At 54.4% G+C, this 13,177-nt stretch overlaps 1 protein-coding gene across 4 annotated transcripts in view; it reads left to right on the forward strand.

Moving 5' to 3' along the window:
• The first annotated feature begins 1,659 nt into the window (after positions 1–1,659).
• Positions 1,660–13,177, forward strand: part of NEDD4L (NEDD4 like E3 ubiquitin protein ligase) — a 314,905-nt gene continuing 303,387 nt past the window's right edge. For all 4 annotated transcript variants that reach the window (XM_062201729.1, XM_062201731.1, XM_062201730.1 and 1 more), the window contains exon 1: positions 1,660–1,750. In XM_062201729.1, coding sequence (XP_062057713.1) covers positions 1,703–1,750 — 48 coding nt within the window. In that variant the 5' untranslated portion in view covers positions 1,660–1,702. The remainder of the gene's footprint in view (positions 1,751–13,177) is intronic.

The raw sequence follows: 13,177 nt of genomic DNA on the forward strand, positions 1-13,177 counted from the left end.
CCAGGGTTTGCTGTGCAGTTCCAAATTATAGTTTTCTATTAAAATATTTAAGAACTGATGACCTTCCCCGCATGACACCCACTATTCGAACTGGACAAAGGCCCGGCTAGTCCGGAAGCCACGGCTCCCACCCAGGGGTCACAGGTGAGGAGAGGGGCATCTTGGAATCTCTCTCTGTGTGTGTCTGATAATCAGAAGAGAAGAACCTCCGCACGGAAAGCAGGAAGAGAGCTCTGATTTTCGTCTCAACCAGCTGCCGACTCCCCCCGGGCAAGCTCTGCAAAGGAGACCCATCCGACGTCACCCACGTCACGCCACGGTCAGCGCGCAGGGAGGCCAAGGTGGGCTCGGGTGAGGACGGGGTGCGCCCCTACCCTGTCACACGAAAGACCCGCAGAGACATTTGCTAAAGCAGCTGGCGGCGCGCAACACCCAGGTAGGCAAGTTCACGTGTCGTCTTCCCAGCACACAGCGCGAGCCCGGCGTGCTCCGTTTTTGAATTACCATCCGAAATGAAGGCAAGGCCCTCCGGAGGATGCCCGGGGACGGGGACCCCAGCCCCCACCCCCGCTCCTCTGCAGTCGTCCGTGGCATTCTTGGACATCCGAGGGAAGAGATGAGCGCGCTGCGGGAAGGCTCCCGCAGCGGCCGACACCGCGTCTCCAGCGTCGGCAACTGCAGCTCCACACGTCCGGCGGCGGCCGGGAGCCGAGCTGCCTCTTCCCGAAGAGCCAGGCGCTCCGGCTCCGAGGGCGCGGCGCGGGCTCGTCCCCCGCGCGGCGGACACAGGCAATGGCGACCCGCGGCCGCGGCGGGGCAGCCTCTCCCCGGCCGGCACAGCGCTCTGGGGAGCCGACGGCGCAGCCAAGTCCGGCCGGCTGGGGCTGCCAAGGATTTAAAGGGGGCTGGACACCTCCATCTGCACCCCCTGAAAACTGAGACGGCGCGCTCAAGGCTCCCGGCCCAAAGACCCCAGTGCGGGAGAGGGCCCACGCGGTTCGCCAAAGCCCTCTCGCCCGCAAAGGCCCAGTCCGCCCCCTCCCCAAAGCAGAGCCAAGCCGGGGGAGGGGGCAGGGTCAGCTCCGCAGGCTGAGCCGGCCCGGGCACGCCCCTGCGCACCCGCCCCGCGGCCCAGGGACCCCCAGAGCGCCGCGCGGGCGGCTCGGCGGTGGGGGTGGGCGTGGGGGCCGAACTCCACCACCCCCGCAGCCCGCGGCCCGCCCCCCAGCCCGGCCTGTGATTGGCTTGGGGGGCGCGAGTGCCCGCCCCGGCGCCGGGTGGGAGGAGGCGGAGGAGGGGGCGGGGAGAGCGGGGGCCGGGACCGAGCGAGAGCGGGGGCGGGCGAGCCGGGTGCCCCGGATCGCAGAGCAGCCTCGGAGAGGGGCGGAGAGCGGCGGGCAGGGGAGGCGCGAGGGAGGCGCGGGCCGCACGCAGGGAAAGCCCGGCGGAGCCGCCGCCCGCTGCTCGGCGCGCTCTCGGGAGCCGCCGGCCGGCACGTCCCGCAGCCTTCCGGGAGGAAGCGGCGCGGTCAGCGGCCGGGGCGCGCGCTCGCTCGCTCCGGCACCCTCACCTGCCGGCGCCCGGCCGCTCCCCCGCGGGGGGCGCGCAGGCCCGGGTGCGGAGCCCGGCGGCCCGCGCCACAGCGCCGCCGCCCGCGAGCGCCTCGGACCCCGCGCGGGGCGCGGGCGGCAGCTCCGGCTCCATGGCGACCGGACTCGGGGAGCCGGTCTATGGACTTTCGGAAGACGAGGTGAGTGGCCCCTTCCCGTCGGGACTCCCCGGGGGAGTTCCTGCCCCGCGCCGGCAGGGGGAAGGGCGCGGGGCTACCCCGGGGTGCGCCTGCAGGGGCGCCCGGGACGCGGGAGCGCTCCGGAGCGGGGTCCCGGGGGGCGGGCCTGGGTCCTTCCGCTCGGCTCGCGGCTGCCGACGCATTGTTTGTAAATACGGCTGCGCCGTGCCCGGGGAGCCTGGGCTTCGCTCGCGGTCCGAGCCTTGGGGTGGGCGGAAGGCGCGCGCGCCTCTCGCGGCGCGGCCCCCTCCTCGCCAAGCGGCGACTCCCGGGCTCTTGGGCAACTTTGCGCCCCTCGCCCGTGCAGCCGGGAGTCTATGATGCGTGTCACGTCTGGGTCGCGGCCGCACACCCGCTGCTGCCGAGGAGCCCCCGGGGCCACCCCCTGGAACTTTCTTGTCCCGATCGGGCCCATGGGCGCTGTGCGGTGCGTGTGCCGGGTGCGGTGGCCGTGGCCGTGGCCCTGGCCGGTCGGGGTCTTTTCTCTCCTGGCGGCGGGAGGTGGTTAAGGATGGTGGCAGGTGCTGCCTGAAACTTGGAGGGAGCTTGCAGCTCTGCCTTTTTTTTTTTTTTTTTTTTTTTTTAAAGCCTCCTTCTGAGGAATCAGAGCCTGGCACCACCGGGGTGGGTGGAGAGAGGAACGCTTAATTGATCTCTTTTATTAATCAAACCGAAGAAGGAAGCCACGCCCCCAGGCGGCCGGTTCGCCGGGAGAGGGCTTTGTTCCCCCTCCCTCGCCTGCGCGGCTCCCACTCCCCGCTTTGCGACAATCCTGCTAAATCACTGCTCAGCCCTGTGGCTGGCCTCGCGCGCGCTCATTGGTGCGTCGCCCTGCCAAAAAGGGGGGTGGGAGGCCTGCGGCGGGCGCGGCGTGACGGGCGGCTGCAGGGAGCAGGTGGGAGTGGTTTGCCATCTGGCGGGGCGCGCGCCCGGGGCTGGCTCCCCGTGGCAGAGGTGAATTTACGCTCGGCGCAGCATTACTCAGCAGGGAGGTATTTCCGATCCTGGTTGTGCATTTCATGAAAAGTTGATGCCTGGAAATGCGGGCTTGCTCCATCTCTCTGTCTTCCCCTCCCTCTTTTCTTCTCCGAGGTTCCCTCTCTGTCTCTGGTCAGAGGGAGGTGGCGTCCAGAGAGGCTGCTGTGCGCCGTGGGCTTCGCCGGCGCCCAGCCGCTCCCTCCTGGCCTGGCGTGGGTGTGTGTGTGTGTGGGTGTGTGTGGTGCCAGCGTGCCCTGGAAGAGGTATCTGGGGGTGGGTGGGGTGAGTGTGGGTGTGACTTTAGGCGGTGCTAGCAAGGTGGGTGCTGTGATATTTATTTTTATCGAAGGATGGTCACGCCACCAGTGATGTGTGTTTTGCCGTGCTGTGCTCCTGTAAGCTGATTTGCCTCTTTTGTGTGTGTGTGGTTACCTGGGGCCGGGTGGGAAGGAGCATTGTCTCACGTCCCTGGGGAATCCGCGCCCTCCTGGGTTCTCCCTCGGTGCCCTGCACTTCTGCGTGGACGTGGCAGCAGGCCAGGGCTGGTGGGCGCTCTGAGAGATCCCGGCATTCCGAAACAAAGGCGCGGCTGGGAGTGCGGGTGCCAATCACTTTGGATTCTTTATAAATTTTTATTTAATCACACGGTTACTTTTAAAAGCTCTCTTAAAAAAAAATCATAAGAATGTTTTGGGCAATGCAACTGAACCAACGGGTCGGATTCTTGTCACTGTTGTTTGTGCTTCGTTTACACTGGCAGTAGGTGTCAGAATCCACCCAGAGCCATGGGGTCAGGGTGCCTAGGAGGGCCCGTGTGGATCTGAGCTGGGTGTGTTGTTAACAGTGAAAACCAGTGTGTAGCTACAGGGTGTGTGGAACTGCCTGGGGGATGGAGACATCTTTTATTAATTTGTTGCCTCCTGGCTGGTTCTGTGGGGTTGCACACACATTGTATCCCGCGAGAAGAGTCTAGTCCGTCTGCCTTTGGCAGGTTTTTCCTAGCAGGAAAAAAAGCCGGGGGTGTTTTTGATGACTGCGCATTTCCACGTATTTGCTTTTTCCTGGGAGGTTCCATGCTGTCAGGTCACCCTTCGGAGAACCAGGGCTTGCCTTCATGGAACGCTAACAGCACCTTGTTGAATGCACACCGTTTGTTTTCTCTCCCTGACTTAGTCCGCGGAATACAACAAATGGGAAATTTTGACGGGCTCTGAGAGGAGGATGTGTGGTGTGCGAAAGATGGGGGGCGTTTGCCTGGGCAGTGCGTCCGCAGGAAGAGTCCCGATGCTCTGTGGACGTCGCTTGCCCATTCTCTTAGCAAAGCAGGCACCCACACTTAGCAGACTCTTCACATTAGATTTGTGTTTTCTTTGAGGTTCATGAAGAGCATGGTATGTGGGGCGCGCACTTAGCCATGTCCCGTCTCGTAGACTGGTGAGCCCTGGGTTCTGCTGGTGCTGCCTGCGTCTTGTTAACCACAAAGGTAGTGGGATACCAGGCTGTGCTGCCAACTTTGGGAAGGTATCCTGGTTGGCCTTGTACAGAAATTAACAGCCCTGTTGGCCTAGAAACATGAAACTTAATTTTTCCCCCTTTGCACAGGGGGTAATGCACTGTGTTAAATATGTAAGGTCTGATCTATGTGGGTTTGTATTCTCTAAATAATGAAAAAAGACGAGAAAACAGCGGGACATCAAAGCAGAGGGCGCTGTTTCTGGGACCATCAGCCTTGGTCTGTCCTGTTTGTAGGACGAAGGGGCTGAAGATGGGAGTTTTGGTTGTGTGCATGTACGTGCTGTTTTAATTTGTGTTGTGTTTCTGGCAAAGACTTCTCTGGTGGGTTAGCGTTCATATTCACCCCGATTTGAATCCGGTTATTTCAAAGAACCAAATTTGAAGTCACCGTCAGAGGTGAGGGGGTTTTGGTGTTGGAGGGAGTAACAGTCTAACAGAACTTTGATTCATGGCCCCAGATGAGATCTGGTCTGGAATCAAAACAGCCTGGACTAGTTTCTGCATCTGGTGTGGTGTGGGTCCTTGGCCTTTTATTTTTGGTATTTGATGTTGGCAGTCTATAGGCACATTTTGGCATAGTCTATCATGGCTGTTACTGTGAACCTTCTGAAATCTTTTATTACATCTTAGGAAGGTACCTTTTATTGAAAGGATTTTCTGCTGGGTGAAATACTAGGGATGGATGACAGCCTTATGTTAGGTTTGGCAGTAGGGTTGTGTGTGTGTGTGTTCAGAATGAGGCAGATGGCAGGCTGAGAAAGGGCAGGCTCCCTCTGGCCCCCAGGGAGGGAGCTGGCTGATGTGCCGGGTGCCCCCTGTGCACGGAAGCCTTCAGCACGTGCTGCCTCAGTCCATCGTGGCAGCCTGTGAACTGGACTCCGATGGGCAGGTGAGAGGTGCAAGCTCAGGACGCACAGTGAGGCAGTTACAGGGCAGGGCTGTTGGTGCCCTCATTTAAAAAAAAAGTTTTCTTGTAAAAAAGAAATATTTATTTGAAAGCCAGAGTTACAGAAATAGAGAGGTAGAGGTAGAGAGATTGATTTTTCCATCCACTGGTTCATTCCCCAGAGGGCTGGGATTGGGCCAGGTCAGAGCCAGAAGCCAAGAACTCCATCCAGGTCTCTCACGTGGGTGCAGGGGCCCACACACTTGGTGTATCTTCTGCTGCTTTCCCAGGAGCGTTATTGAGGAGCTGGATCATAAGTGGAGCAGCTGGTACTCACATCTGCACCCATGTGGGATGCCAGTGTTGCAGGTGGTAGCTTAGCTTGCTGTGCCACAATGCTGGCCCCAATTGCCCTCTGTTTTTTTTTTTTTTTTTTTCCTTTCTCAAAGATTTATTTGAAAGGCAGGGTTACAGAGAGGCAGAGGCAGAGAGAGAAATCTTCCATCCACTGGTTCACTCCCCAGATGCCTGCATCAGCTGGAGCTGGGCCCATCCGAAGCCAGGAGCCAGTAGCTTCTTTTGGGTTGCCCATGCCAGTGCAGAGGCCCAAGGACTTGGGCATCTTCTGCTTTCCCAGGTGCGTTAGCAGGGAGCTGGATTGGAAGTGGAGCAACCAGGACTTGAACTGGCACCCATATGGGATGCTGGTGCTGCAGGCTGCGGCTTTACCTGCTGTGTGTGGAATAATCATCCCTTATTTCCAGGTGTCCTGGAAGATCCTCATAGTTCAGTTTTTCAGACTAATGTAAGGTGGAGATATATGCCATCGACTGCAAAATGGTGACTCCTGGGCCAGATCTTTATGTCTGCTGTTTGAAAGCTTGGAATTTCTCCTGAAAATGGTAAAAACCTGGCTTCCCGGGGCCTACTGTCTCACCTGGCAGCCACCAGGGCAGGGGCTGTGCCTCCGGGCCCTGGAGATGTGGCAGTTGGGTGTGGTTGCCCCAGAGTTCAGCGCGCTCTCTCATTTTGGAGGTCTCTTCACTCATTTGTCCATAATTATGCACTTCGTAGCAAATGTTTCTGGTTACCCTTTGGCACAGAAATCCTATTTCTTTCACTTGAATGTGCTTTCGGGTTTAAAACACACCATTATTTTGTGTACCACTAAGAAGCGCAGTCAGCCCATGAGACGCCATCACTTGTTGAAGCCTCCTTGGCTCAGAGATGTTGAAGGAGAGCAGATGCTTGATTATTACTTTTTAAAATATTTTTTGGAAAGGCAGAGTTACAGAGAGAGAGAGAGATCTTCCATATAACTGACTCATTCTCCAAATGGCCGCAACCTTGCAGGGCTGGGCCAGGCTAAAGCCAGGATCCCAGAACTCCATCCAGGTCTCCCACAATTAGCAGGGTGCTGGGTTGGAAGTGGAGCAGCTGGACTCGAATCGGCACCCAGACAAGATGCCAGTGTTGCAGATGGCAGCTGAACCCGCTGCACCTCACACGCCAACCCCCACAAGGATGGTTTAGGGTGGCTGAGTGACAGGGACTAGAGACCTGGGATGACCTCAAGCCATCAGTCGTTCAATGTTTGGAAGTTAGCAGTCAGATTTCCTGTCCGAGAAAAGGGCTGGAAGGAGAGGAGTGCGGTCAGTGGGCAAGTGCAGAGGAGCCCCGAGCCCAGGTGGTAGCGCCTCGCTCTGATTCGGGACAGTGGCCGGGCCCTGCCTGTGTGTCGTCTGTGCGAGAGGGCAGAATGCTCCAGGGAGGCTTTCAACAGTCGCAGCACGGGCACTGCTGGGATCTGAAGGTGGCCGCTGAGCAGCACTTTCCTCGAGGAAGAGCAGGCTTTCTCAGACCATAGCAGAGCTCTGAATCAGAAGTGGAGCAGCCGGGACCCGAACTGGCGTCCATATGGCATTGTGGTGCCGTGGGTTAGGCTGCTGCTTGGGGTATGCACATTTTGTGTCACAATTCAAGTACTGGCATCTCTGCTTCCAATCCAGTTTCCTGCTGATGCACCTGGGAGACAGCAACCAGTGGTCCAAGTTTTTACTTTCTGCCACTCAACGTGGGAGACCTGGATGGAGTTCGTGTCTCCTGGCTTTAGCCGTAGCTGTTTTGGACATTGGGAGAATAAGCCAGTTGGCTGGAAGATTCATTCTCTCTCTCTCTCTCTCTCTCTCTCTCTCTCTCTCTTTCTCTGTCTCTCTCATATTGCCTTTGAAATAAGTAGTTTTTCTGGTCAACACTTAATAATTGTACTTATTTATGGGGAAGCACAGTTTTGAATAATTGGCGAATATGCATCATTTGTAGTTCTGCAATTTTATTTTCTTCAAGGATGTGTTGGTAGAATCTGTCAACACTGACAGTTCATAGTATGCTCTGTTTTGTTGTTACACTGTTTATTTGAATTATTTCATTACTGAAAAGCAGTTCACAAAACGGGACTGCTCAGACTCATTCTTCAATCACCATGGAGCACAGTGGAAAGGAAAGCCATGGTGTGGCCCTGGGCACCCCGACACCAGGGGACTCCCTCAGGGAAGTCTGTTTGGGGATTCTGGGAGCTGCAGTCTATTTGATATGTATTCAAGGGAAAAATGAGTAACCCCAAGGAAGAAATCCTTGTGAACACATGAAAAGCCATTGAATTGGATTTTTTTAAGAGGGTGAATTGCCTTGTATGTGAGATAAATCTCAGTAAAACTGTTTAAAAATTAAGAATGGTTTTGGAGTGTATCACTATGGTAACAACATGTTTGAATTCCTGCTAAATTGCTTCTGCACTTGTTAATTTAACCATCTTTTTGGTCTTGTGCAGTATTTAAAAATGCATCATAAAAATGCAGCGAAATGTGGTAGAATGGTAAAATTAAAATTTTTCTATTTCAAGTTAAAAGATCTATATTAAGAATTTGTTGCTGCCTTTGGATTTTGGGTCCCAGATGAGTAGGAAAAAAATGAAAACACGATCCTCACTTGATGTTGTAGATGTTGGAGTAAGTAGGTTTGTCTCATCAAAGTCGCTTGTTAATTGGTAATAAAGCAAACTACATTTTGACCATCTGATAGTTCATGTTAAGGAAGATCAAAATAGTTTATAAATAGTTTACGACAGGAAGTGTTAGGGTAGTGGGGTTAATGAAGGGTGTGGGAAGTGTAACAAAATGTTACTTTGTGTTTTTATGTTGTTCCTCTTTCTGAGGACAGTGTAAAGACAAGCATTTTGTTTTCTGACTATAGGTGGCAATGTTCTGTTTACTTTTTAATGTCACTGTGGCGTGGCTGTTTCTTGTGAGTGGAATATGGAAATGAGAGGGGGATTTAGAGATGGGAATAAAAACATTTTTTAAAGGAGCGGTTATTTAACAAAAACACCTGCGGCAGTGTTTCTCTCTGAGGGCAGTGTGGGAGCCTCGCCCAGGCTTTCAAGGCTTCCCTTCGCCAGGGCATATCCGGTGTGGGAAGAGGGGTGGAAGTTCGGATTTGGGGAAAGAAGTCCCTGCAGCACCGAACCCGTGGAAGAGCTGCCTGTGTCACTGTTCCCATTCTGCTGCGTGGACCCTGCCACGCCTCACTGCCTAGGAATCGGTTATCCCTGCACCTGGGTTCGATGGCCAGAGCTTCTCGGCTCCTGATGCAAGCCTGTGGCTCAGGTTCTAGCAGACGGAGCTTTGTAGATGCACAGTCTGGTCACGTCATTGATGAGCGCACAGGAGCCCCTTCTAGTTGGGATGTTCTGCCCCTGAGTTGTCTGGACCTTGGATGCTGCGATGCCTTCAAGTGAGCAAAGCCGTGTTACGTAAGTGCGTCTGGGGTAGCTGGCTTAAATCTGAGACTTCAATTGACTTTTTGTCCCTGACTCTGGAGTCCTGTATCTTTGCAAAAATCACCAAGTTTAATGGCAGGGCTCTCAGGTTCCCTGGCTGTCATCAGATTCAGTGTTTGGGACTTCTTGGCATAGGCGTCCACTGAGAGCCGTTGTGTTCTTTTTGTACCTCTGCTCACCAAGAAGAAAAGGCCACTCGGAGGGCTGGGAAGTTCATCCTGTGAAGGTGAGGCTTGCAAGGGCTCACGTGCTCTGTGGGGAGGCTGAGCACCGGTTCAGGTGCTGTCCCCTCCTCTGTCCCTCGGATGGGGCCGCACTGGGCCCTGGCTTTCCTGGGATGCCGAAGTGAGCCGTTGATGGATTGGTTGAGCAGCTCTGGCCCATTCCTTACCCACCCTGTACCCGGCAGGCCCAGTGGTGCAGTGACAGTGAGCTGAGCAGGAGCCAGGAGTCTATGGCCTGGAACTCCATCCGGGTCTCCCGTGTGGTGGGTGCCCAAGCACTCTGGCCGTCTTCTGCTGCTTTCCCAGGTGCGTTAGCAGGGAGCTGGATGGGAAGTGGAGCTGCCAAGGTTCCAACCACTGTTCATGTGGGATGCAAGTGTGGCAAGTGGCGGCTTAACCTGCGCCACTGCACCAGCCCCACTGACGGCTGTTGCATTCTAGTTTTAGTTCCCATTTCCAGGCCCAGGCAAGGCCTGGCTGTGTCTGTCTCCTTGGTGCCTGTCTGGATTGTGTTACGTTGTGTCTTTAAAGCAGGTCGGCCTCCTGACCTGCCCCAGTGAACACCTGTGAGGGCAGAATGTTGTAAAATGCAAAGGTGAACAGCTTTTTGTTTGTTTGTTTTAACTGGCCTGCATGGCTTTCGGTTTTGTGTGTTCATTTTGGCAAGGGTTAGGTGTCGCCCTTGGAGGGGTGTGTGGTGAACATAGGCATTGGATCAGGGGTAAGATAGACTATTTACACATGGAAGAGGTTTTTTTTTTTTAGACTGGATGTCACTTTGGTACGATGTCTAAGAAAGGAGATGCAAGCCTAGCCTACTTAGGGTGGCTTTGCTTGGTAAGCACTCCCTGTTAACTATTGAACAATGAGAGAGACCCGTGTGTCCCACAGGAATTCCCCGCTCCGCATTCTTGCTCCTGATCGCCCAGCCGCCCTTTGAGCCCGAAGGGGCCAATCTGCAGGCTGCTGCGAGACTGGCTGCTGCGGGACTGCCTCCCAGCTAGCGACCAGGTGTCTTCAGGGTATCCTGGGAAGGGCAGGGCGCTGAGGCTCAGAGGAGAGCTGCGCCGAGATGCCATGTGTGTGTCTGTTTATATGCTTCCCTCTCGTGCTGTGTGTGATGTTTGCGTTCTGCCCTAATTGCGGGCGGACGGCATGTCAGCCTGGACCAGGGTGCTGCAGAACGTTCGTGGGAAATGAAATTAAGCAGGTGCTTACTTTTGGTGTAAAATATTCGGAAAGCTCTGCATAGTTTTCTTGTTAATAATACTCATTGTGAAAGGCCTTTCCTATATGTGGGTTGCAAAAAAGTTTGCGCGCCAAAACAAAAGTCATCCCTTCATTCCGTCTTCTGTGGGCTGCGTGAGGTCCCCTTGTATTTGGTTCTGGTCACGTTCACCCTGGATAGCTGAACTCGTGGCTCCCCCCCAGGGGTGAGCTCCCCGTGTGGACTTTGCATTCTGGAGTGTGTTTCTGCTGATGCCTGAGAAACTGGCACGTGGCACCGTAGGCCATGCCTGTCTCTGGCGCCAGGGTCTTCACCTGCGGCGAATGTTACTGGGGAAAGAGCGCTTGAAGGTGGGAGTGAAAGCTTTGAGAAGGGAGGTAGAGACGGGTGTAGGGCAGCCATGGAGGGGTGGGGAGACGCGGAAGAGTATGTAGAGACATGGAACCGTCAGGCTGTAATATGTAGCAGAAGGAGGTTACAGAACCGTGGGTGAAGTAGAATCCTATTGCTATTAAAAGTGATTACACATGAAAAGTGCCCGGGCGTCTGTCTCAAAGTTAACGGTGGCTCTCTGTGAGCAAAGGGATGATAGGTCATTTTTTAAAATTGTCATCATTTTTGTTTACTTGTTTATTTCTATTTCTACAACAGGCTTTTTTTTTTTTCTATGAGGGGTCTTCAAATAGTTAATGGAAAATGCATATTATTAAAATGCCATGTGTGGGTTTCAAATGATTTTGCACCTAAACAAACAAACTGAATTTTTTCCACCCCATTTCAGAGACAGAGCTTGTGAGAGAGAGACAGGGAGACGGAGAGCTCCTGCCCGTGGGGGCACTCTGTTAGTGCTGGCAGTGACCAGAACTGGGCTGAGGACAGAGCTCGGAGCTGGAAACTCAGTCCTTGGTCTCCCGTGTGGGTGACAGAGGCTCCGTTAGCAGGGAGCTAGGGTCAGGGTCCAGAGCCAGGAATAGAACCAGGTGTATTAACCACTGGTTCAAACACCTGTCCCCAAACTTTCCTTTTAATTCCAGTGTTTTTTTTTTTTTTTTAATGAAAGATTTTATTTATTTGAGAGGTAGAGTTACAGAGACAAAAAGGTTGTCCACCTGGTGGGTCACTCCCCAAATGGCCCCAATAGTCAGTCTAAAGGCTGGGGCTTCTTCTGGGTCTTCCTTGCAGGTGCAGGGGCCCAAGAACTTGGGCCGTCTTCCACTGCTTTCCCAAGCCCTAAGCAGAGAGCTGGATTGGAAGTGGAACAGCCAGGACACAAACCAGTACACATATGGGATGCTGGCACTGCAGGTGGAGGCTTAGCCCACTGTCCACAGCACCAGCCCCCTTTTAATTCCATTTTCCAAGATGTTGTTGAAGCACCCTCCTGTAGGTTTTGAGATCAGTTGGAAGGAGACTCCCCTGCGCTTCAGGCTTCAGCTAAAAATGAGGGCACCTGCTCCATGCAAAGACTGATACAGTGTGCTTGTGGAACCTGCATTTGTGGGGGCCCGCCTTGTGCTTTATGTCTGGAGATACCAAGGTCATTGCATTGCCGTATTACAAGCTCACTCCTGCATTGGGAGGGAAGGGATAGATAAAAAATTGAGTATTTTTCCAAAAAAGTGACTGGTAAATTAGTTTTCTTTTTCACTAGCAGCTTGCAAAACAGGTGTTTTATTTTCTCTATGTGGACACTTAAAATTGGTATTTTTTTTCTCTCTTTTTTTTTTTTGACAGGCAGAGTGGACAGTGAGAGAGAGAGACAGGGAGAAAGGTCTTCCTTTACCGTTGGTTCACCCTCCAACGGCCAGCGCGCTGCGGCCGGCGCACCACGCTGATCCGAAGCCAGGAGCCAGGTGCCTCTCCTGGTCTCCCATGCGGGTTCAGGGCCCAAGCACTTGGGCCATCCTCCACTGCACTCCCAGGCCACAGCAGAGAGCTGGACTGGAAGAGGGGCAACTGGGACAGAATCTGGCGCCTGGACCGGGACTAGAACCCGGTGTGCCGGCACCGCAAGGCGGAGGATTAGCCTTATTGAGCCAAGCGCCAACAAAATTGGTATTTTCCTCCCACTGTGCATGGCAGTTCCAGAAAAGTTTTAATTGTCAATGGCGTTTTGCGTTCTCCAGATTTGTGTGCACCGTGAAAATTGTGGCCTGTGAGAAAACTCATCCTTTTTTTCTTGAGCTTTTCAGTTAGAACCTTATTATTTTATTATTACTAGATTTCAGCGCTGAATAGTGGGATGTGTCAAAATGATAGCTGTGTGTAGCTGTCGTCACTCATGCAGACATCCGAGGGGCTGTGGCTCTTCATTTTGACTTCTCGCTGGCTTCTGAGGTCCATCAAGGGTTGGGTGGGAGCTGGGACACGTCTCCTCCCAAACCAAAAGGTGGCATTGACAGCACCATTGCCATGCTGCTTCCAGCCTGAGACCAGTCTCGGGTGAGACGAGGCCAGGCCCAACCCCAGCCCCAGCAAGCATGTGTTTGATGCTCTGAGTTCGCAACACTCAGGCCATCTGCCCCCCGCACTGCCCACCCCCCGCCCCTCAAGAGCTCCTGAGCACCGCGGGGCCGGAGTCCGCCAGTGGCAGTGTGTGGACCACGGTGCCCCTTGTATCGCTGTAGATGATGGAGGTCATCACAGCCGTCTGTCTGGTTCAGCTTTGATGTGTCTGTCAGCCAGGAAGCGTCCACTGAGCGGACAAGGACACGCGGCA

The sequence above is a fragment of the Lepus europaeus genome, chromosome 9 (assembly GCF_033115175.1).
Source record: "Lepus europaeus isolate LE1 chromosome 9, mLepTim1.pri, whole genome shotgun sequence".
NCBI lineage: Eukaryota > Metazoa > Chordata > Mammalia > Lagomorpha > Leporidae > Lepus > Lepus europaeus.